This window comes from Lissotriton helveticus, chromosome 4_1, assembly GCF_964261635.1.
Source record: "Lissotriton helveticus chromosome 4_1, aLisHel1.1, whole genome shotgun sequence".
NCBI lineage: Eukaryota > Metazoa > Chordata > Amphibia > Caudata > Salamandridae > Lissotriton > Lissotriton helveticus.
The window spans coordinates 1,526,237,531-1,526,262,882 of NC_136063.1; the positions used below are offsets into that span (position 1 = coordinate 1,526,237,531).

Here is a 25,352-nt window from a genome sequence, read left to right on the forward strand (position 1 = left end):
TTACTCAGTCAGTACGTGCATTCTTAGTCTCATCAGAATGTAGAGAAAAGGAAGAGACGGGCGTGTTCAATAAAAAGGTGTTATTTATTGATCAGTCTCTTTTCTCATACATGAGAAATGGATCGATATTATTGCAATACTTATAGTTAAGTAAAGTGCATACATTAAAAGCAATAGTATAAAATAATACTGTAAAAACATTGATATGGTTTCTGAGCCATATGATGTTTGAAATGATTAAAATATATTTACATACACATATACATTTGACTAAACGTACTCAACTGGTGTTTCTAAATACGCCTACCCCATGTACCTGACCTAAGTCTAATGCGTGGGCGGGAATAGAAAGTTACAGTTTTAAGTTAAGTTTGTTTTTGCCAAGTGAATAACTAAAGAATTCTCTGTGAGGGGTTATTCAGTTCTGTACCTGGAATTTAGGATGAATGAGGAATGGTATCTCTTTCTCTGGTCTCGATATTCCAGGCTGCCTGCGAGGGCTACCCGGAAGCACCGGTGCTGGGTCTCTCGGCTTGAGATAGCAGCGCGTCTCTCAGCGCGTCAGGAAGGCGGGGCTGCTGCCAGCGGGGTCTGCTTCTGCTCTCGGCTTCGGCAAGTGTGGCTGCTCCGTCTTGTCACCACGCGTGTGTTTGCATAGGGCAAGATCGGCAATATTTATACCTTAAAGGTGCCGAGATTGACGTAAGGATGGACATAGATACGTCAATAAAGATGTCATACGACTTGCTCGTTAGCACATTCTTTACTAAAGTTCTCTGTGAAATCAAAACAATGGCCGCACGGATTTTCCAGGTTGTCATAGGTTTGATTTGTTATGAGAACGTCGTATGCCTTATCAGGGGCTGGAGGAATGTCGCTTGTCTAATTAGATCTCAAGCGTTATGACCTAATCAGATAACACGTTCCTGTGCCGTAGTGTGACTGCGTCAGATAACGGTATCTGCATCATGGGGGCTTGTCTTGCCTCATGGGCTGACTGTTAGTTAACTTGATAGTTAGTTTAACCAGAATAGGGTCAGGAATAGGGGGATCGATTCAGAACCTATAGGAATACACGACACCCACTCCACGCTAACTATGGTCATATTTACTAATCTATGCATAGTATAACATAGTACAACATACTATAGAGAATAGTGTATACCTTACCACCCCAAAATACATAAATGCATTTTGAAATTTTCAAATATACTGAAAAATTGCAGTCATATATTTTGTATGCACTTAAGCTATGAATGAAATGCAAAAGTAAACACGCATTTGTATGCATTATTGCTTAATTTGGTATTTGAGAAATACACATGAAATGGCTCTTAATATAGCTATACAGAAAGAAAGTTCGAGACCATTTCATCACATGATAAAATATTTGTGAACATCCCAGCGGGCAACTAAAGTCTATAAAGTATCTAAAAATAGAAATCTTAGTTCTCTAGGAATAGTTTCTTACTTTAAGCAGAAGATAAGTGTCCCGAAAATTTTGTAAAAAATAATTTGGGGCTGCTAAAAAATTGCTGTCCGTGAACTGGTGGGAAAAATTGTTCATGTGACTTTATTTTTAAAGTTGAAGGCCGAATTCAGGGAACGCCGTGTGCGAGCTTACTCAAAAGTCTCTATTTCTGTTCTGGAGAGAACATCATATCATTCAGGCTTTCGAAAAAACTGTCAACAGCTTCATGGGAAAGTTCCACTAAGTCGGAAATAGGTGTAACCATGCATTCATGCGCATGATTGCCTCCATTGGCATTCTGATTCGCATTGCTGACAGAAGGTCGTACGTGTTCGATGCTGCTTTCATCTTGAACTTCACTACTCTTCAATCGTAGTGGTGAAGATTCCAGGAATGCCGTCATCAGGATTGGCAGCCTTTGAGGGCAGCACAAAGCGTGAACCTTGGTAGGAACCAACAGTGTATCTGCATCCACTGGCGCATCCGATTGTAGCGTCAGACAGGTGTCTAACACGCATTCTTCTCCGCATAGCAGACACCTTAGTACAGGTAAAACACACCTTTGCCACATTGGTCGAAATGATAGAAACCAAGTCATGTTCAGGTCTCTAAGCCGGGAGAGTCCCAGGATTTTTGATATCCGGTCCCGGTATCCAATGGCTAGGATCGTCTCTTCCATTGTCGCGAGAGTTTGATCTGTGACATGGGTTGCCATAACGAAAAATAAGGACTAAGAATAGGATTCCTGAAATTAGTCCCAGGATCAGGGGAAGTCCGCCAAAAATCGAATGGACGAAATCTGGAAAAATACCCAGTATGGCTTTGAATGGTGTTAATGCCATCGAAAATACTGTCTTAAATACCCCTGAGATCCCATTGGTATCAGAAATATTTAAGATTTCGCTCAGGATTTCCGCGAAATGTACGGGGGAATTAGTTGATAATAATGTATGTATCTCTGCAGTCGTCCTTGCGACTTGTAGATCATACGTTTCTTTTGATGACGTGAGCCTTGTAGGCGTCTGTAGAAGCACTGTTTTCATTCTGCTTAAAGTATCTATTCGAATAGAAGTAATTTTCAAATTGGGCCATGCCCTTGCCTCCCTGTCTGGAAAGGAGCTGGGGAACAAAGAACGTCCACAGCACTTGACCTTCGCCGTCGTAGTGACTAGATAAGGAGTCCCGGGCCTAAGACTACAACATCTGCGGTCTACAATAAGAATGTAACTCCCATTATAGAGTCTTTGAAAGAATGGTTCTATTTCAGTTGCAGGTGCGCCTTGCTGGTGACATGAAAGGTTGTATGAATTCCCTTCACAGGCTCCGTGCAAACTAATACCGTTACACAGAAGCGTGCCGCTTAGTGACATAGCACAATTGTTGCCACTAAGAAACACTTTCTGTCCTTTATTACTGACACATGCATGTGAATAGGGCAGGTTCCAAGTTGTTTTAAGGTACCCCTTTCCCAATTTCTCGTACATGCCAGCCTGTATATATTTTTGGCAGTATTGAAACCTGAAGGTTGAGATTGGAATATTTATGATTCCGTGTATTATCCATTCACTGACAGGTCGTTCTGACATTGTCATTGGTAATCTTTCTAGTTTTTCAATGCTCAAGATTGTATAATCAGCACCCTTTTGTGCCATACCGATTTGTCTATCAGTAAGGTTAAAGATTTGGAATAGTGACGTTGTGTTGATTAAACGCCAAGGCACATAGCCTGAACGCAGATTTTGTAACGTCCAGCCAAGCTGTACAATAGAACGCAATTGTGACTGACCATGTTGTAATAACAGTAAGTCTTGCGATAATATATCGATTGCTGAAGACACAATGCTGTCCAATGAAAAAATTCTGGAGGACAGAGTCATTAACCCATTGTCCACTACAGAAAGTGATTTTTCCAAATTAATACGGTCAATTTCCCGTATTCTTTCTGCTGTTTCAATTTGAGTAACCTTCCAGGCCTCATTGTATGCTGCATATACAGAGGCTGCTATGAAACGCTTTTGACGCTGTTTGCGTGGTCCCAGAATGAAATCACGCAAGTCAGCACCATCAGTAAGTAAAGTTAGGTGTTGCTTAATTTCAGGCAGTGTGGAAGTTTGTAGCCACTGAAGGCATAATTTGCCCACACTGTAGGTTGTTATTATCCCTGGGTGATGTCTTTGAGGATATCTAGGGTCTGGCCTGGTCATTTTGAAACCTTGTGTTTTATTCAGGAATCTGTCTTGACAGTTATTTGTATCTGTGGGCCAGATCAACCATTGTTTCCAATCAGGATGTGTTCTGTTTTGGTTTAATATCTGGTTTACGTCTATCTCTTCATCTGTATCAGAGCTATTGCTAAACATTGTTGGCTTTGGAATAGACGGTTTATTTAAATCTTTGATTTTGGCTAAGCCAAGACAGGTGGTTTGTTGAACAGTGTCATTTAAAAATATCATTTGTTCTGGGATCATGCAGGCTCTAAACAAAGCTTCTATACCCTGTACTTGCCATTCTTTTGTACCCCAAACACTTTTCAAATCAACATTTTTGTCCCAATAATCAAATCCAAAAGTATTCATTTGTTCAAAGAATGAGTCTGAATAAATCAATTTTGTGTTGGTTATCATGGTTTTCATCCCTGTCTTGTTTGACAATTTAAAATAAAATGTTTCAGCATTACTTGTGTTAAAACCTGAAAAATATGAATATTTGTCATACACGGTTCTAGAGCTCCCTTTTGGAGGTGTAGCACAATGTTCCCATTGATTATAATTTAAAACATTTCTAGGTTGTGCAGATTTATGTAAAAAATGGTTACCATAATGGTTATAGCAATACATACTATCATAATTTGTAGAACCTTGCAAATAATCATGTTTTGTAAATTTAGCAGACATTACTAAGTCAGACATCATGTTGTTAATGCTTTCGAAGTCCCAATCATCAGCAAATGAGTTTGGTTTTGCAAAATCACTCAAGGAGATCTTGATTTGGTGTGGATATTTCAGGATCTCGACCGGACCATAAATTTCATAGTCAGTGTTGTCCCAGGCTACCCCACCAGGTATCGGATTGGCTGTGAAGTTGGCTGAAGAAAGTTCTGAAGAAAGTTCTCTTTTCTCGACGTGTGAAGATGTGTGTGGTTTGAGGATCAAGTTGATGTTCTGACTTGCTGTGTCCATTTTAGCATATTTTCCCTCAATGAAGCGTCCCAAAGTAAATACCATGATGAGCCAAAGTATGAGGATAAATGCACCAAAACCCACCCAAAATTCAATCCATGGAGAAATCAGATATGTTTCTTTCAGTTGTTTCAAAAGTTCCTTCGCTTTGTCTTTAAAGGATTTTGATGATGGCTGTGTCTTTGATTCACTGAAGCCGTCAGAGGAATCATCGAAGTTGATGAAGTAACCGGATGCAGTTCTGTCAATTGTTCCAATTGGTTCAGGATTTTTGTTTTTTGCATTTTCACTTGGTACTTCAGTATAGATTGGTGTGTCTCTGCTAAATGTCTTTATTTGGGTTTTCAGAGGTCTGAGTTCTATTGCATTGTTGCATAGTCCTTCTTGTTCTTCTGCAGGCGTTTCGAATGTGATGAGCCTTTTTGATAGGACCTCTGTGCTGGTAGCAAACCTTGGTGTTCTGCTACTTATTGGGAGTCCACTTGGCCTACCGTTTGTTATCGGCCACATGTTGTGGTTTTACCAGGTCGATGGATACAACTCGGTTCTCCTTTTTTCCAGCAAGTGGCGGTAGTACAACTGATCTTGTCCCGTTGACAGACAAGACAGGAACTGCTTTTCTGTAGGAAGGCCCAAATTCCTTCTTTACCGCGATCTTCTCCCTGACTAGATCCCCGACTTTTGGAATCCAGACAGGTCTTGCTGGGACAGGTGGTGATTCTTCAGTGGTTGTTGGTTGTTGTTTCAACTGTATGTTGCTCAGGTCTTTTCTTGTTTTGTTTAAGTCCTGCAAAATAGCCAAACGGTCTTTGACATCAAAGGTTTTTTCTTTCACCACTGAAGTCTGACTATCAAGGTCAGAGATCATCATCCTAGTTCCAAATAATAATTCGTACGGACTGAATCCCTTCAGAGAATTTCTTGGCAAGTTATTTAGACTACGTTGGACACTTATTTAGATGTTTGACCCACCCAGCTCCCGAACCTAATACCTTTGCCGTTATAGATTGCTTTATGTCACGGTTTTTTCTTTCAACAATTCCGTTCCCCTCAGGGTGAAATGGACAAGAGTACCGCAATTGCACGCCCATGCTGACCATGGCCTCCTTATAAGCCCGAGAGCTAAAAGCAGGACCATTGTCCGAATGCAGCATGCCAATTGCGTATGTGCCGATAAAGACTCGCAAATCTTTTATAACAGTTCTGGCGTCAGCCGTTCGCTGGGGCCACATCCATATGAATCTCGTGCATGAGTCCACTGCAACCAAGATATATTTATAGTTACCATCCCTTTGTAAGGGACCGCAGTGGTCTAGATAAACACAGGCTAATGGTTTATCCGAGATTAGAAGGGGCGTCTGAGCTGGACGTCTCACCGTTGATACTTTCATTTTTTGACATATTTCACATTCTAGAACATAGTTCCTTGTTTGTCTTCTCATTTGTGGCCACCAGTATCTCTGTTTTAATAATGATACTGTGGCTGAGACGCCAGCATGGATAGAAGCAAGCCCTTCGTGTGCCGCTATTATTAGTTCTAACCTATGTTCCATGTTTGGAATTGCCCTCTCCCCCACTCCAGGGATTTGAGCAAAAGGAACATTGTTTGCATCAGTTATGTATGAGTATTTTACTGGAAAGCCTTTAGGGAGTGGTTCTATCGAATCCTTTTCTGAAGCGCTGACAGCTTGTAATATTTCGCTGTCTATTTTTGTTTTTGACCGGGTGACGGCAGCTACGGAAGCCGTTTGCACAGCTGCCTTCGCGGCCTCGTCAGCCAATGAATTCCCTGCAACGTGAACGCCATCACGTTGATGACTCAGTGTATGTATCACGTGAGTCTTTGGTAGTTCTTTTTGTAAAAGAGCTACTTGTTCCCAGAGCATTTTATGCTTGATTGTGCCACCTTTCGCATCCTTGAAACCGTTCTGAAGCCAGATCTGCAAGTATTCATTATAAGACTGAACGCAATAATACGAATCGCACACTATGAGTGTGGGGAATTCTCGATCGGTATTTTCAAGCGCCATCTTGAATGCTAGTAGTTCAGCTCGCTGAGCTGTACAATCTCCTAGGGATTGTGTTTTAGTGAGGGTTGGTTTAAATTTCCCTTCGTGCCAACGACCTTTAACAATCGCGCACGCAGCACTGTAAGCTTGTTTACCCCCTACTGCGGGTTGTGCTGATCCGTCTGTATATATTATACAGCCGTAGTGATCTAGAGGCAGAATTTCGGTTGGCGTAGGACATTCAAATTCATATTGGAGAAATTCTTGTGTTTTTAAGTAAGGGTCAAATTCGTACACCACGTCTGTTGCAGCAAGAGAGTTAGCCCATTGTATCCATCTCGGATGGAGTGCTTTAGCATTTGGAATGCTTGCTTTTGTTACCGCCTCTAAGGCTGGTATTGGTGTCACGATTACTATTCGTTTACCTTGTGCCAGGGCTCGTTCTTTTGCTATAGCTGTCTGTGTTGCTGTAAGAATTTTTTCCGTTGGGCTAAATTTCATTTCAGCCTTAGTGTACAAGTGTGATTTGAATGCAATTGGTACCTTTTCTCCCTCATTAGAGGTCAGGTATGTGAATCCGCATCTCCCTGGGATGACTCGAATCACAAGATTGCGTGTGTTATCACGTGTTTCTAATTTTGTTTTAATTAGCATGTCTGTTTGTAAGGATCTCAAAATTTCTGTGTGTGTTTGAGTCCAACTGGATCTTTTAAAGTCTGGTTTAATTAGATCATAAAGGGGTTTGACCCTTTCTGCGTAATTTGCAATGTATGTTCTTCCGAAATTTAGGAAACCTAGAATCGACTGTAAGTTTTTTAGTGTTCTAGGTGCTTGGATTACGGCACATTTCTCTAGGAAATTGTCTGCCAGGCTTTTGCCTTCACTTGATAACTCATATCCTAAGAATAGGACCGTCAGATGGGCAATTCTGGATTTTTTGAAGTTGAATTTGTAACCCTCTGCAGCGAACCCAAGTATTATGGTGTTCACCCTTTTCAAGTGAGTCTCCAAGTCATCATCTGTTAAGTAAATGTCATCGACATAGGATAATGCTTCATCATCATATAGTTGTAGTAATTCTGTTACTCTCGCTGAGAATACCCCCGGGCTGTTCTTGTACCCCTGGGCTAACCGACAGAATTGTTTTTGAGTGCCATTTACTGAGAATGCAGTTAAATATCTGCTCTCTGGTGCTATGTTTTGACAAAAGAATCCATTGGAGATGTCCAAGGTTGTTTTGTATTTTTTGCGCACTATGTTATTCATTAGTGCAGCACTGTGTGAGTTTTGCACTGCAAAGGTTTTGCAACATGTGTTAAGGTGTCGGTAATCCAAAACTAGACGATATGAATTGTCTGGTTTGGAGACCGGAAACAAAGGATTGTTCATTTGTGAGGTGCAAGTTTCAATCACCCCCTGGTATTCTAGCTGATCTAGTATTTCATTTACCTGTTTTTTAGCTTCTTGCTTAATTGGGTACTGCCTTTGTGCAGTAGGTTGTGATTTTAACTGGATTTTGTGAGGAGAATCCTCATCCCATCCTACATGATTGTTATATAAAGCAGGTGCTAAGGCCACTGCCCACTTTCTAGCAAGTGTGTATTTTTTATGAATCGGGATTTGATTCGAGAAGGCAGGCATAATTACTTCTTCGCCATGAGGGCACTCCCTGACAAATTCTGGTGGCCAGTCTTTTTCAGCTAGAAGGATATCATAGCCCTTGGAGAGATTATCCCAAAATAGTCCCCTTATTTTCCTAGTCTTATCTCCCTCTATACGTAATGTTATCTCGTATATCTTGTGGGGTTTGCTAACTCTGGTGTCTGCAGTTTCCACTTGAAGATATTCATTCGTGTCCACTGTCTCCAGATGATTCATAAGGACTTTGCGAGCTATGCTCACCTCTGCTGCGCTGTCTAGCATTGTCTGCGCCCACTCTCCGTTTTTCAGTTGTGTCCTCCGTATTCTCGGCATTGTTAACTACCTTGATACTGGCTACCTTCTTTTTTGGAAATTGTAATTTCTTTTTTAGCTGAGCAGGTTCCTTGTCTTTGGACTTGGCGTGCTCTTCTGATCGTCCTCTTCTTTCCGATTTCTGCGAGGAAGTCTGAAAAGATTGAGAGGGACGTGTATCAATGTCTTGATATCTATCAGGTTTTTTAATATTATCCCTATTTCTAAGGTTATATCTATTCCCAGAGGGGTCACTCTGCGGTGACCTCTGTCTTTGGTTTGGAGATTTCTCTCTTCGCCTGGGAGACCTCCCTCGGGACTGGAATTTCTTTTCTTTAGGATTGGATTGTTTGTTTCCATCCCAGTTCTTTTTTGGTGAATTATTATTAAAAAATATTTTTTCTGGACTTGTAGTCAGTTGCGGTTTTACTGGTATTCCACCTAGACTATCTCTGCCTAGTTCTTCATAGGATTTTTCTATGATTCTGGAAATTTCAGCTGGTTGGTCTGCTATATCTGTCTCTTTTAACCTCTGGCGGATCGCCACGTTTGCTGCTTCACCTTTTATATTGGCTAATAATATAGCCGAGACCTGCTTGAAGTCTTTCAGTAATTTCATACCAAGAGTTAAAGCAGGTTCTGGACCGTATTCATCTTGAATTTGTTTTAGCACATCTGGTATTACCGAAATGGATGGAACACCGTGCGTTTTTGTGTAGATGGAAGCAAAGACTGTACCCCAAGTGTCACAGTCCTCAATGTGTGGTGCGATTCCCATTGGGAGACATATAGTCAGAATCCTGTGTTTTTCTAGCGGGGTGGTGTCAGGAAACACCGCCTCTATTTGGGTAATTTTCTGTGCCAACCAGAATGGTATTTGTTCCCGTTTAGCTGGAACTTTACCTAGGCAGGATTGGATGTTCTGTGGTGTAATTTTATTTGTGTTCCCCTGGTGAGGGGTCAGCTGTAGAAGTTTAATCGCTGGCTGAATTGTTGAAGTCCGCATTACATACTGAACTAATTGTCTATGAATTTTTAGTAGTTGTTTTAGCTGTATTAACAGCTCTGCTGCAGGCATTCTTTCGATGTCTGGATGTGGTGTGTATCCGGCTAAGACCGGCCACGTTGCTCCTGGTCTTCCTAAAGGACCGAGCCTTGTAATGTGATTGTTATGTATTAGGGCGCCATCAAATAAGAGCAAATGCTCTTGGAGGAGTGTACTCATTAGGAGGTTCCTCTACTTTGTAATAGTGGAAGTACTTTGTTACAGCATTAGCTGCTGGAAAATGTATCCATGAATAATATACCTCTGTCTGCCGATATTCGTGTGCCTCGATTACGAATATGACTGTGCCACCTCTAGGTGTCAGTCCATTTTCTATAAGTTTTAGGGTTATAGATCTCCTTTTAATGACCGGAATGAGTGTTATATTCGGGTCTGCTGCTTGCATGGTAGCATCAGCATCTGCGAGTTCAGTTGCTAATCTAACTGTTTCTCTTTCATCATCACTTTCAGTCATTTTACTGACCGGATGGTATTATAGCTGTTTGCAGATCAGGTTTCTTTATGGAAACAGAGATTAGATGCACAATATTTTGGAACAGTGTATCCTTCAACGTTGACTATACCAAGAACCATACATAGGAGTTCGCTCCTGCGAGGTTTTGGAGGATATAACCTTTCACCCACTCCAGACGTCTTTGGAGTACAATGGGAAAAGGGGTCTGAGTGAGAAAGCACGACTGAGTTACTCTAAATGTCTTACGTTAGTTTTATCGCCCTTTCCAAACGCGTTGGGCGCCATGTAGTGTAGCTCCTATTTTCCCAATAGGCTCTGCGCATTGGAATAATACCTACAGCAGTAAAGGCCTAGACCAGACGTTAACTAGGTCTACTACTGTCGATACTAGACTTAATTTTTGGGTTTGCCAGCGTAGCTCAGAGTTCGCTAGAAACTTTCTCGAATGTTCAAGGAGGAATTAACTTCCCTGATTAGACAAGAAGGGATTTAGTTTCTGACAACCATAGAACATGACAACTTTGCTCTCCCCTAATCAAGAGTCAATCTCGAGAGTCGTGTGAGCACAAGGCAATTATTTTACTCAGTCAGTACGTGCATTCTTAGTCTCATCAGAATGTAGAGAAAAGGAAGAGACGGGCGTGTTCAATAAAAAGGTGTTATTTATTGATCAGTCTCTTTTCTCATACATGAGAAATGGATCGATATTATTGCAATACTTATAGTTAAGTAAAGTGCATACATTAAAAGCAATAGTATAAAATAATACTGTAAAAACATTGATATGGTTTCTGAGCCATATGATGTTTGAAATGATTAAAATATATTTACATACACATATACATTTGACTAAACGTACTCAACTGGTGTTTCTAAATACGCCTACCCCGTGTACCTGACCTAAGTCTAATGCGTGGGCGGGAATAGAAAGTTACAGTTTTAAGTTAAGTTTGTTTTTGCCAAGTGAATAACTAAAGAATTCCCTGTGAGGGGTTATTCAGTTCTGTACCTGGAATTTAGGATGAATGAGGAATGGTATCTCTTTCTCTGGTCTCGATATTCCAGGCTGCCTGCGAGGGCTACCCGGAAGCGCCGGTGCTGGGTCTCTCGGCTTGAGATAGCAGCGCGTCTCTCAGCGCGTCAGGAAGGCGGGGCTGCTGCCAGCGGGGTCTGCTTCTGCTCTCGGCTTCGGCAAGTGTGGCTGCTCCGTCTTGTCACCACGCGTGTGTTTGCATAGGGCAAGATCGGCAATATTTATACCTTAAAGGTGCCGAGATTGACGTAAGGATGGACATAGATACGTCAATAAAGATGTCATACGACTTGCTCGTTAGCACATTCTTTACTAAAGTTCTCTGTGAAATCAAAACAATGGCCGCACGGATTTTCCAGGTTGTCATAGGTTTGATTTGTTATGAGAACGTTGTATGCCTTATCAGGGGCTGGAGGAATGTCGCTTGTCTAATTAGATCTCAAGCGTTATGACCTAATCAGATAACACGTTCCTGTGCCGTAGTGTGACTGCGTCAGATAACGGTATCTGCATCATGGGGGCTTGTCTTGCCTCATGGGCTGACTGTTAGTTAACTTGATAGTTAGTTTAACCAGAATAGGGTCAGGAATAGGGGGATCGATTCAGAACCTATAGGAATACACGACAACCTCATCTCCTAGTATGGCCATTTACACATGAAATGTGGGATGAGGGAACACACCTAATCATCCAATTTGGTACGTATCGTGCAACCCTGACAATGTCACACAAGATTCATAATCACGTCAGGGCAAGTAGATGAGGTTATTACCATTGGGCATAAACTCTATACCATACCCAGAGCGCATCTCCGCCAATACTATAGGTTATACAGTCACTTTGTCTCTCCACCGTATGTTCCTGGGCCACCTGCCGTCCTACACCAGGGAATGCCGTAATTCCTGGGCACTCCACTGCATCCAGGAATCAGAGGGCCTACGTTGAGATTCCACCCCCGCCGTATTCCCGACAAGTATTCCCCAGGTATGTCCCAAAAGGCAGCTGCCCGCGATGGTGCAGCGCAGCTGCTGAACCAAAGGCAGCATTTTAATAAAGCCAACATTGTGGAAGGCAGGCACAGCCCTATTCAGGTGCAATTGCAACTCCTACCACCACTCCAAATGCAGACCAGGCCAATTCAGGTGCAGGGCAAACCTCCTCCTGCTACTCTAAATTCAGCCAAGGTCTTTTCAGCCTAGCGCTGAGTCACCAGGAAAGGCAGGACACACCTCAACCCCCCTTGTGACTGCCTGGAGTGAATACACATCTCCTGTCCCCTGTCAGTCAGAACCAGACGGTCAATACACATCCAGGCAGGGCACAAAGACTTATAAGCACACCGAAAAGCCCACTTTTAAAAATGGCATATCTAAAATACTAATAATTAATCTGCTTCCACCAACAATCAGGATTTATCACTACTTTCCAAACATACTAAACATGGTCACGCTACCCCTCTCAGATCAGAAATTTTCACTGAAGCACATATCAGGGAATCCCCAATGCAAACCTATGCAGGGCCGGACTGGCTACCGGGCAGTTGTGAGTGCTGCCGAGCTGGGGGCTAATTTCTCTGTGGTGGGGGCCTATTTCATTGATGGGGACCTGCGTGCGCATTGAAATAAAAAAAGTAAAACGAATTTTGTTTTTCACACGCAGGTCCCTATCAACGAAAACTGCCCCCAGCTCGGCAGCACACACAACTGCCTGGTAGCCAGTCCGGCCCTGAACCTATGTGAGGGCAGCCTCACAGCAGTGAAAAACCAAATAGGAGGTTTCTCACTACCAGGACTTGCCACACACTTAAGGCGCATGTGTTACCTTTTAACTGCACAGCATCCTGCCCATTAGGGGTGACTTATATGTAGAAATAGGGGAGTTTCAGGCGTGATAACCACTTTACATGCCAAGTCACTGCTTCAGTAAACTGTGCACGCAGGCCCTGCATGGGCAGAGGTCTGAGACAGGTTAGAAAGGCTACTTCGATGGGTGGCGCAATCAGCGCTGCAAGCCCACCAGGAGCATTCAATTTACAGGCCCAGGGCATATGGGATACCACTGTACAAGGCACTTACAGGCAAATTAAATATGCCAAACAGGTGTAGACAAATCTTACCAAGCTTACAAGAAAAATCACATACATTTTAGCACTGATCCGCAGTGGTAAAGTGCCCAGAGTCATAAAACCACCAACGACAGGTCAGAAAAAAATACCGTAGGAAGGTAAAAGGTTCTGGGATGACCCTGTAAAAAGAGCCAAGTCCAACAGTCACAAAAAGATGGTCACCACAAACATATTTTAATCATAGTCAGCAATTAGATTGCCAGGGTTTGTGAACCATTCATGAATTGGCCCAAATGGTTAGTGAACCTTGCAAAACAAAGGGATAAAACATCTCTCTCACCAATTCAGAATTATTCGAAATTTTAATTACAAGTTCATGGCCTAACATTTATTATTGGTCTACAAACCAAAAGCTCAAACATGTAATAATTAACTCCTTCCTACCTGTTTTATTAGGCACCATTTCGGCACATATCTCAAAAACTACCTAACACATACACTTTAAATTTGCTAAAGCATATTGGAAGGGTCTACCTATGGGAACGAAAATGAAGAAATTCTGTTTTGATCCTCGCTTTAACTTTGCCTCCTCTTGACTGATTAGCACAAACCAGTTATGGGTCAAACAAAATGAGTTATACTTTTTTAGGAATACACAGAGATTTGTTGAACAGCAACAAACATATTAGCATGTCAAAAACATTTCTCCCGTTGATTAAGAGGACTATTAACAACCACATGGGAGGCAGAATGGAACCGCTACTATGGATTAGCGGTTCGCCCATTTCATCAAATTTGCGGTTCTCTCATCTCATTTGGAATTGAGGGACCTGCTGATTGTCATTGGAGCAGAAGTCAATAAAAGTTGGCAGCCCATCTTCCGCATGACTGCCATCTTTCCTATATCAATATGTCCACTCTACTTTCAGTGGACCACCAGCTGTATACAATGGCACCCCCCACATTTGCAGAAATATCCTTGAACATAAGGATCATTGATTTTGTTTTCAAAGGCCAACCCCTTTTTGGGGGGTTGTCTCTGAAAAAAAGGAAAAAGAATGCTGACTGGACCAAAAAAAAGCGCCACCTTGTTCAGCATTCATCTTTGCTGAAAAGTGCATTTGTCACAACGGCAGATGAACTTTTGACAAATATCTAATTCTGTTTACCCCTCGGGATAGCGGGCTACCCAATAGAGTCTAAAAGACCCTGTAAGTGGCTTAATCATAACAAACTTTTGTTTGGTATATGTATTTGTATAAACCTATTCCCCCAAAACAACTTCAGTTTAAGTCACATTATAGAGAAGGCCACTGGAATTATGCAATTCTGCGACCACAGCATCTAGCACAATATTATGAGTTTTGTGGATCAAAAGTTACAAAAAACACAGTACACGGGGTGAAACAGAGTGGCAGATATTTTACAAAAATTAACTTGTCTACTGATCGCTGTTACAGGTTTTAGGGAGCGCTAAAGAAGTGAATATTTAGCCCCAAAGGTAACAATGTCCCCGACTGACAGACCGAAGAAAAGGTTTTTGTCAGCAGAGTTAAAAAAAATCTTACTTAAAGATACAAGAATACACTAAGACCATACCTGGAGTTTAGCTTTCACTTGGTTGTTTACTTTGGCATCAACATGCCTTACCACAATGCAGTCTTTCACATCAAACTGTGCCCTAAATGGAAGAAAACGAAAAAAAAGGTGCATTGCATGTTTTGCCACAAAAAGATTATATTTCAGAACACATGGGAAAAATAGCATTGCTCCCAAAAGAAATATAGCATTGGTAACTCTAGATGAGAATGGTTAGATCTGATATGATCAGGTGTTTTAGTCTATGCTGTATATGCATGCCATTGTTTGGGCCTATATGAACCAAGACTTTCAAACACTGCAAAGCCATTTACAAGAAACTCAATTCTTTAACAGAAGAGACAATGTCAACTTATAAACAGTTTTAGAAGTTCATTTTGCTTCATTAGGTGCCCATAGACTGCGTGGGTTGGCACCATTACGTATGCATGGTAATACTGGCTTATAAAGAAAATGCCATCCGGCTTGCCTACCGGCACATCCAGAGAGCTTGGAAATCGCCCATGGCACAGAACTGAAATGCAAACTTATTTATAGAACTGAGATACCAAGAGTTATATTGTGCAAGCAGTTAGCTGCAGATGAGGACTATTTATGTGCCAACATGCCTCGTCGGTATGAGAACAGAACCCCGTGCCCAAGTTGAAGGTCTCTCGTCCGGTCAAGCAAAGGGAAAGCAGGAGACCTACAGCTACTGTTATGCATACACCAATGTGACAGTGAACAACACTTTGCCCCTTGTGATGTGCCATTATATATGTGACTAACAAATAATATACCAGTCACTATTTAAATACATATTCTTTTTTTCTTCATCTCCATCATCTTTATTGTGTGGTCACTTAAAACCACTGCAAATACGACTGAGGGTAAAAATACACGAAATCCATGCAGAAGCCATTGAGAATAAAAAGGTGCCCATAAAATAACCCCCCCATGTAATAATGGAGAAGACTAGAAGCCCAGGGGCTAAAAGCAAGGCCTGCAATGCAAATATAAAAAATTGACCTCACAAGGAGTTAAGACAACAAATAAAACTGACGGTTAAAGTGCTTGCTAGAGTGGGACATGCACAGGCCGGCCATCTCGTTGTGCATGCCAGTTGCCCAATCCGGGTGCTTTTAAGAGCATCTCTACATAAACGGGGTACGAATAGCTGGGAACTATGATCTGCATGCTAACATAGACAAATTCTAACAAACTGTTTGGTAAAGTGCTGCGCCATTGTGCAGGGCTCGTTTAAAGTACAATAAAGTGCAATGTGCAGTACATATGTGCTCTTCCACGTACTAAAACCAGTTACACTTTTCGCCCTAGGTGGGATGGGTATGCTAAGACGTGGATCCCTTGCTCACTGTGCCACTGGATTCAAGCTGGCCTGGCTGGTGAAGGGTGATATACCCCGAAACCGGTCTCAGGATGCTTGTTTCCAGTCCAGGGAGGACCTGGCTTGGCAGTACGGGCTAGACTGTTCCCATGAGGCACAGGGTCAAGACTGATTTGCATATGGCTGGGCCCAAACTGGGGTGGCAGAGTGGGCAAAAGAACGATGGATGTAACCCAGATCTCTTGACTGGGGAGAATATTTGAATCATTCAGCATTCTGTCCATCATTTCTTGCAGTTACAAAACCAGGTTATGCAGCCTTATAGATCATGTACCTACTTATTTTATTTATTTATTTATTTAATAAAGTTTTATATAGCTTGGTTGTTCGATCTGTTTGCTAGGGAGCCAGATGCTAATTAGTGTGTAAACCTGCGATGTGATAAGGAGTATGGCACCCTGGTAAGGAACTCCTCCCGCAAGCTAAGGCCAGATGGCCAAGCGCTTAGTGAGCATGCACAGCAATAAAGTGCACATTGCCCTGATGTGGGAGCTCTTTCCAAGTGCTGCAACAGTTTATCAGCGCATTCTAAGGAGGTGCTGAGAAATTTGAATTGTCTGCCCCCCCCCCATTCGTGGGCAGACACAGCGCAGGCTCCTTCCAGCTTGAGCAAAGAACTTCCCGGTCCGAGCTAGATCCACTGGGATGGCTGTTGCGTAGATGTATGCCAGCGCCTCTTGCCACGTTCTTATCCCATTTTACAACAAGATAGTACTTAGGTGGAGTCCCCTCTGATGGAGCACTGCGGGACAGCAGCAGACAAAGGGGCATATTTACAAGAAAGTGGCGAAGTGCGTCGTTAAGTCAAGATTGCTAACAACACGTTTCGTCACTTTAGAAACGCAGGGCGGACACCATATTTAATAGAATAACAATGTCTAAATACCGTTTTGTAACTTCTATGTGTGCTGCTTAATGCAGCACACATAGAAGTTGCAGAGTCTTTTTTTAAAAATGATTGTTTATGCGCAGGAAGTGGTCCTTCCTGCACATAAACAAGCATTGGCGTTTTGCTGTTTCCATGTGTGCTGCCCATGACAAAAAGCATAAAGCACAAACGAGGAGAAACAAAGTATTTCTCCTCGTTTCACCTGTTTAAGACCAGGTTTTCCTTGGTCTTAATTTTGGAGCTGCCTCCTATTTACGCTGCTCTTGTAAATAGGAGGCAGCGTCAAAATCAATCAGTGTTGCGGTGGAACGCCCGCCACAGCACCCATTGCCCTCTCCTTTCGCACTAAGTGTAGCGTGAAAGGGTGCCTTATTTACAAGGCAGCGCTAAGCCAAGTTAAGTGACTTAACGCTGCCTTGTAACTAAGGATAAGTTCCTATTGCCATCACAACGTCACTAAAAGTGGCTATAGGGGCTTGTAAATATGCCCCAAAATGTGCAGCCGATTCAGAGTGAAGTTGGCACAGCCAGCAATGCCCATGACTTGGTGGAAATATTCTCCCAGTGAGATCTGTATACCCATATCTGCAGGGTTAGGAGCCTAGTTAGTATGTTCTTTAGGGCTTATCTGCCCAGGTCCACTTTGAGATATAGTTGGCAGGATGTGGCTACAAGCGATATGGCGAGACCATTTGCGCCCAGGATGTTTCTGATTTGTTCTATATCCTGCTCCCTGGATGCGTGCTTGCCTTGCACATTTGTAGTCCTTTTTACTAGACCCATTGCTACGAGAGGGTCTGTTATGACCTCTAGGGAGAGGTTCAATAGGGCTCTGGCACTGCCCAAACACATTGACCAGCTTTTTGTCCTGAAACATCACATTCACTGCACCTCTCATTGAATTTTGATCCGCACTCGACACACGATGATGATACTTGATTAGATCTTTTTTGCACTCAATATCTATTTTTACAAGATTAAACTCTAGGCGGTCGGTGATTCACCGCGCCGGAGAAAGCATTGCAGCTGGATGTAACCTTCCGCCTCGAGGCACTCTCAGCTGGCTGGCTCAGTGCGGGAGCGTTTGTGACTGGTGACCTATTTCACCACAAATATCCTCTAGCGGGAGTTGCTGCGGATGAATCCAATCGGGAAAGCACCTGACTTGATGCAAACTACTCCCAGGGGAACGGGGAAGACTGTGGTGCCCAATGGCCCGGTGAGTGATATCGGCGAGAATAAGGCGAAGACGCGGCCGCCATTTTCCCCTCGATGCTGCACACCGTGGGGAGAGGTGCAGGCCACCCAGGAAGGCATTGCAATGGCTATCTGGGTGCTGCGGCAGGCAAAAATACGGGCGTAAATTGCCAGGGCAATGTATATATTCCACCGATCTCGGATTCAAACTGGAATCGGCGCTGCCTGACTTCAAAATGGCTCCTGTGACTGACATAATGCCTCGAGATAACTCCGGACCCTCTCACCAGCCAGTCCCTCTACAGTAGCGGTGGGAGGCGTCCCCTATTCCCCGATGGGTGCTCCATTTGAGACTTCAGCAGCCCATAGCCCTTTCACACTACGGAAAACATTCCAGCTTTGAGAACCACAGAAAGATGCAGATGCCCACCTGAGACTGGGGACCGGCCGAATGGAACACCAGGGGCGGAAACTCTTGCCTGACCACATGTTAGCCCCCATGAGATCAATCTGACTCAACTGCCTGACTATGACATGGCAGCCTATCCTCATTCCCATCCTGCCACCCTCATCTTCTACACTCGCCCGTCTCTGGACTCAATGACCTTCGGTCACTTCCTGATCTTCACACTAAGCCGGCTGAGCACGAATCACATGGCCGATTCCCGGTGGAGCTGCCCCGACAGCTATAGGGGAGATTGGCTCTGGCACACTGCTATGGCCGTCGCCTACCCAGCCGGACTTCAGACATATGTCTCGTTAGTTTCTCCGGTGCTGTCTCCTTCCTGTGGTCACAAAACTCTCCTTGGTCTTTTGTTGGGTCTTGATTTTCTTTCTCGCTAGTAATTACTGTCTTGACTACGTAATCATGTTGTACCTAATGTGAAAGATTTGTAACTTGTAACATGCTGTTTCCTTATGTAAAGCGCTCTGATACCTCCGGGTCTAGCCAGCGCTATATAAAACTCAAATAAATAAATACATTAAAATAAAATAAATAAATCAACGTATCTGGACAAGCATGCAGGGCCCATTTAACTATTTTTATGAGTGGGCCTATGGGGAGTTATTGGCCTGCCTGATTGTATTCCCCATGGATCGTCACTCTCATGTTGACCGTAATAGGTATTGGATGGGGGTCGCTTTCAGTTCTGTGTTGGATTTGCAAGCTTACGCACCTATTTGAAGCTTCTTACTTCAGAAAATATAATCCAATGCTAAGATGTTTTTATAGGTGGGCTTTGACTTGTCCTCCACAGAGCCTTTTTGTTCGGCTAAGTCCAGCTCAAATTCCATGATGCAGGCTTCCATAATGTTTCAACTGTGGTCCTCTCGCCTTGACCCGGGTCGGGACATGTCACAAGTATTGCAGTCTCTGGCCACGATGCACTCGTCCCCCGGGTGCTCGTAGAAAAAGGCTTTATCAGGTTGGTGATCTTCAAGGCATTCAATGTTTTCACATCGCTGTGTGGACTGACGTACAGGTTTACCGCTGTAACTGGAGTTGGTCACCCATTGGTCTTCTGAACAGGTTTATCTTGTAAGCTGCGGGGTGGATTGCCTGGAATTCCGGAATGGAGATGGGCAACGTTGACCACGTTTTCTGCAGGCATAGGATGTCACCAGAGTGAAGAAATTTGATAGTATTTTTGTTAGTTACTAGAGAGCTCAGGCTTGCCACATTCCAGTTTGTAATCCTAATCTTGGCTCCAAGGTTCTTCTCCTTTTTCCCAATTGGGCTAGGAGTTTAGCAGCCTCTTTGTTTGATGATCTGATGATACCCAGATCCAATCAGGCCACGCCGAGCATGTGCGGGATGCCGGCTCTGTAGTGCACATTCTCTCACCTGTGCTCCTTGTCAGCTGGACTATGATCTTATTTTCCTCAAAATGGGGTATGGTTTACGTTGTGCCTCTCAGAACATTACATGATTCTATTTGTTGCTTCGGGCAATGTGATCTCTGTAGTAGGATGTGGGGGTTATATTTCTGTATCAAAACCATTTATATATATGCCCTATTTCTTAAATTGTTCCTTTTCTGCCACGATATTCCGGGCATCGACCATATCTGACCATTCGGTCAGTGTGGATTCTCTTTGACTGATCCAGTGGTAGTGCTTAATTTTAACTGGCATCAGATGTGCGGATGTGCTGTAGGAAAGTGAGGGTATACTGTTTAGAACATGTAAAATGTTGGACTGGTTAAGGATGTCACATGGCCCTCTCATTATGAATTCAGGAGTGAAAATCAATGCTACAGATATGGAGGCCATTTGAGGGTCCTTTCTTACTCCTTGATCTTTATGATATCAGAGGGTAGCCGTTCAAGCTTAGGCTTTCATAGGACTGTTGGTGGAGCTGACTTGGACGTTGGGCAGTCAGTGTGGTTTTGGCCGGCCTAGTGGTGCTTATCCGTTGCGTGACTGATTGGTCTCCTGACCCGACATCCCTCTCTAATGCTGTTTGTTGGGTGCCTGTAGTGTAGCTCTCATGGTGTTGTTCAAAGGATTCCGTTTGTTGGCTTCTAGAACCCTGATGCTGCTTCACCACCCTGGATGGGTTGCCCCACGGTGTGGCAGACTGGTTTTCCACTATTCTTCTTAGGCCTGGCTGGGCTACTCTTTGCTCAGGAGTCATGTGTTGCATGTTAGTTCAGCAATGTGCAGGGTAGGTTACGCAATGAGAATGTCTTTGATTCTAAAAGTCACAGCCTGTGAATAGGTTTTTTTCCTGTGAATTATTTGCGATGGGTGGCGTTGTCTGGGTCGAAATTTATTTTCTGCATCTTACATCCAGGTGCAAAGTTGGGCTGGAGCAAGCCGAAGTTGATTCACTTTCTCCCATTCATTTGGGTGTTTTTTGGCTGGTGAAGAGTGTTTGGGTGTTCTTTTGTTTAATTCAAAAATTGGGTAATTCACCAAGCCCTCCGGTCTATTATCGTTTCCGTTCACTCGCTCATTCGCTATGGTGCTTGGTCCTGGTGGCTGACTCAGTGATGTTTTTTGTGCAGTGTGAATCAGCTTGTTTTTCCTTTATTGGTTTTTAATGATTTCCGTAGTTTTTTCTTTTGGTGTCAAGTAAGCTATGCCAGATCATTTGTGATCACTGCTATGGACTCTCTTGTCTGTTTGCTCGTTGAAGGCACATCTTCTATGCACACAACAGGACTTGTATCATTTCCGCGATGATGCTTTGCCTATCGGCGGTGGGAGGCCCCTGGGTTATCATGCTCATTTGTGCCACGGGACCTGATGTTCCACCAGAGTCGGGAGATGCACTGTTCTCTGTTGTCCCAGGTTTGTTTTGGGTTGGAGTTTTCCCTCTTTGTGTGTTGCTTATCTGAGTGTCTTTGCAATAGTTTTTGGTGTTGTAAGTAGTTCCGGCAACCTAGAGCACCCTTTCAATTATGTTGCTTGCATTGTTTGCTGCAGGTCCGTACCGTCATGTTTATTTACCCAAAGGTCTACCTTAGAATTAAGTATGTCCAGCTTTTTGTCAATGGTCAGCACACTTTGTGCCAACATGTGCGTTAGCGCCACTTGGATTTCTAGTTTGTCGTATTGTCCAGTGCGTGCCTTAACCACTGCAAGTAGGAATTAGTTAATGGTGTTTATCATAAGATCAAGACCCTTGCCACTGCTGAAGGTAACGCTCAGGGAATGGTCACCTGGTTGCTTCAATCTTGATGCCTCCCGAGGTTCTGACTCAGCCGGGGTAGAATTTAGTACCATGTCAATTAAGGATGGTGCGCTGGTTTGTTTCCATATCGCCTTCCTCGGTTTGTCCGGGGGGTAGGGCAGTTCTGGTTGGGCCTTGCATTGTCTGGGTCAGAAGGTGCACCAAGTTCATGGCTACTTGGCAAATGGACCAATGCCTCTATTAAGATGTCCTGCCATTCTAGTGTTAATGCCGGACGGACTGTGTTCGGACCTTAGCATTGTGAGTTTGGCCCACCAATAGGTTCCTTTGGACACTGTTCCTGAAAGACCCATACCTTCTCTTGTTTTGTAGTTTTTCCGCTTGGGTCTCCGGTGTTCACAGTTGATGAGAGCTCTATGACCTCTATCACTCTCTCGGTCATGATTTGATTGCATGAGTTTTTTGTGTGCTCACTTTTTTTCTAACTGCACTCTCTGCCACCGCGGTCTCTGCCAACGTGGTCTCTGCAAACTTCACCATCATTGATTATTCCAGGCTGGGCCTGGACTGGTTTCGCTCTCTGTGATTTGAGGGGGTGGCTCAAGCTCCTCCGGGCCTTCTGGCATTACTGCCGTGTTGATTGCCCCATTTTATTTATGCAACTCATAAAGCACGCAAATACCCTTGGGTGTCTCGGCGCTGCGGACAGGTCAGAGGAAGGCTGACACGGAGGCTATTGATTAAAGGGCCAGGTCTTTAGTTGTTTTCGAAAAGTGATCAGCATGGGACAGCATGTGTCTGCCATGTCAGCCATGATGGCCCTCGTCCTTGTGAAATACTTCTGTATGTGGTTATTTGTTGTGGCTGGGCCGATATACTCTTAAGGAGGTCCTGGCTTGCGACCCCCTGGCATGCCTCTCTGTACCCCTTGATGCCTTGCTCCGTCTCCTCTGACTGCCATGATTTCTAATGCAGCTGGGCTTGCTGTGGCTCTTGCTGCTGAGCTCAGGTCAACTTTTCTCTGCATCCTTCTTAACTCTGCGGAGCGTCTATGACCTTCAAAAAGTCTGTGAGAATTTCCAGTCGTCGCAAAAGACAGTGGACTGGTGTTGTATCTTTTGTGTCTGGGTAAGAGGTCTTGTTTGTGCAGTCGGGGAAGCTTGTTTGTGCAGTTGTTTGTGTGGTTTGATATGGCATGAACCCCTATACAGGTTGTTTGATTTGCATGCTTGCGTTCTTTGTCTTGCGCTGTCTAGCTTCATCATGCTTTTGCTTGCCTTATAGTTGTTTGCTATGCTTTGTGAGTCTTTATAGCAGTGGCGGCTCCTCCGCTAAGGTGGAGGAGCGTCATCCCACAGCTTTGCAGCTGTAAAATAAAGGAAAAATAAAATGATAATAAAATAAAATGATAATAACTCAAAGTTATTATCATTTTATTTTTTCCTACTGTGGAAGCTTTGCAGGTGAGGCAGGGCTGCCCTGATGACAGAGGAGCAGGGGGAGGAGTGGTGGCACACTGTAAGTGCGCATGACTGTTTGGCCGACCGTCTCGGGCCAGTCAAACAATCATGTGCACTTTGCACGTTCTCCACCCAGGCTGTAATACAGCCTGGGTGGAGAACATGCCCAGGCTCCCACTGCCTGTCTGAATGCCGAACCACGGTGCTCAGATCAATCACAACGCTGCATTGCAGTGTTGTGATTGCCTTAGGGTAGGCTGGGTGCTTCCTGTTCCGGCCGGACGCAGAGGAGAGACGCAGCGATAAGGCAGGCTTTTTTTTCTTTCTTTTTCTTTTACAACCCCTTACCTCCCCCCCTGCACCCCACCTCCACCCCACCACCCCCGATCCGTGCTGGCAGCGACTGCTTTTCAGTCACTTTGTATATGCTTTTTGGGCACCTTGCTTTGCCATGGAGATTAGTGCACACTCAACAGACATGTAGCGCTTGGGAATACTCCCAGGAAATGTTCAATACGGGAGTCTTGACTAGCTCACTAGCTGCATGGCTCGCTGAGTACAATCTGGGCTTGTTGGGCGCTTCTATCCAAGGCTCTGTGTTCTAATGTGCTACCTAGTTCCCAATTTTACGGTCGTCTGGCGTGGCTTGTCTGCTTGATTGTGGCCTTGAACCACCTTTAGCCTTCAGCAGTGCGTGCCAGGAAAGTGGTGAAAGGTAGTTGCGAAGGAGTTTATTTATGCTGAGCAGCCAGCTGAAGCAGAAAGATAGGACAGCACAATCCCAGAGTGTGCGAGTCTTGTTGCGCTAGTTGAATTAAGTTTATTCTGCTCTTTTATGGCTCTATTGTGCCGAAATAAAGATTATAAATGAAATTATAAATGAATTAAGTTGATAAATGTATTACATTTGTTAAATTTGACTAGGGCACCTGCTTGGCAGGGAGTCCGGGAGCAATGTGTGCGTGGTTGTGCGCCGCCCTCCTCGACGTGGTGCTTGTCGCAACAGCCTTTTGACAGCCGCTTCCACACCATCTTCGGGGGAGCCGCGGCCTAATGCCTGCGCACTCAAAACCACACTGCTACTGTCTCGTGCATCTCACATTCACCGGCCAGCCTCTTGCCGCCAGAGAGCCAGGAAGCGGGAGAGGAGACACCTGCGGCGGCTCCCGCAGACAAGCAGAGGGGTAAAGATAGAGAAGCAATGGTAAGTTCCCCCCAGGAGTCCCGCTCCCTCTGTCGCAAGTGCCGACTCTGCAAGCGGCAGAGACAGGCGGTGTCCACGGGGCCCATGGTTCCACCAGCTGCATCAGCTTTCCATGAGTTCTCCCTGGAAGTTCGAGGACTTTCCATCAGCGTCGGATTGGTAACGCGGGCATTCGGGCAATGCCCGAGGGGCCAGTGTCTGAGTGCTGCTGTGGGCCTCTTTTTTTAGCAGTCTGGGGTGGCCATTTGGGCGCTGTTTCCATTGTTCGAATACAGCCAGCGGCCAAGTAGGTGTCTGATTGGCCTTTCTAGCGGCAGATGGGCGCTCATTACCTCCGTTTAGCAAGAGGTGTCACTCCCTTTGTCTCGCTGGCCGGCCCATTAATGTGTGCACATACTGAGTGGGGGCAGGGGGCCTGAGTAGAAGTGGCCTAACTTGTTTCACCACCGTAAACTAACGCGTGCATTTTCTTTTTTACCCCCCTCCTAAAGTTTTTTTTATATGATTACGCCATAGCAGTGATTTGAGGAGTGATTATGCAAATGTGGGCCGATTTTTTTTTTGCGTGCCCGTGCCGATTCTTAATCCCAATACAACCCTGCTTTCCATTCAGGCTTTTCTTTGTATTGCATGGAGATCCCCGCAGTGTGGAACTCCACTGAGGGGGAACAAGATCTCCTTTGCACATGCACATTTATTTCTCCACGGGGAGAAATTATGGCAAATATTTTTCCCCATGGAGAAAG

General features: G+C 44.2%; 1 protein-coding gene across 1 annotated transcript in view; it reads right to left on the reverse strand.

The window, feature by feature from the left end:
* ACSS2 (acyl-CoA synthetase short chain family member 2) overlaps nt 1-25,352 on the reverse strand; it is a 181,375-nt gene that overhangs the window by 83,693 nt on the left and 72,330 nt on the right. Inside the window, exon 7 of the mRNA XM_078686275.1 lies at nt 14,830-14,911. Within this exon, the coding sequence (XP_078542401.1) occupies nt 14,830-14,911 (82 nt within the window). The remainder of the gene's footprint in view (nt 1-14,829; nt 14,912-25,352) is intronic.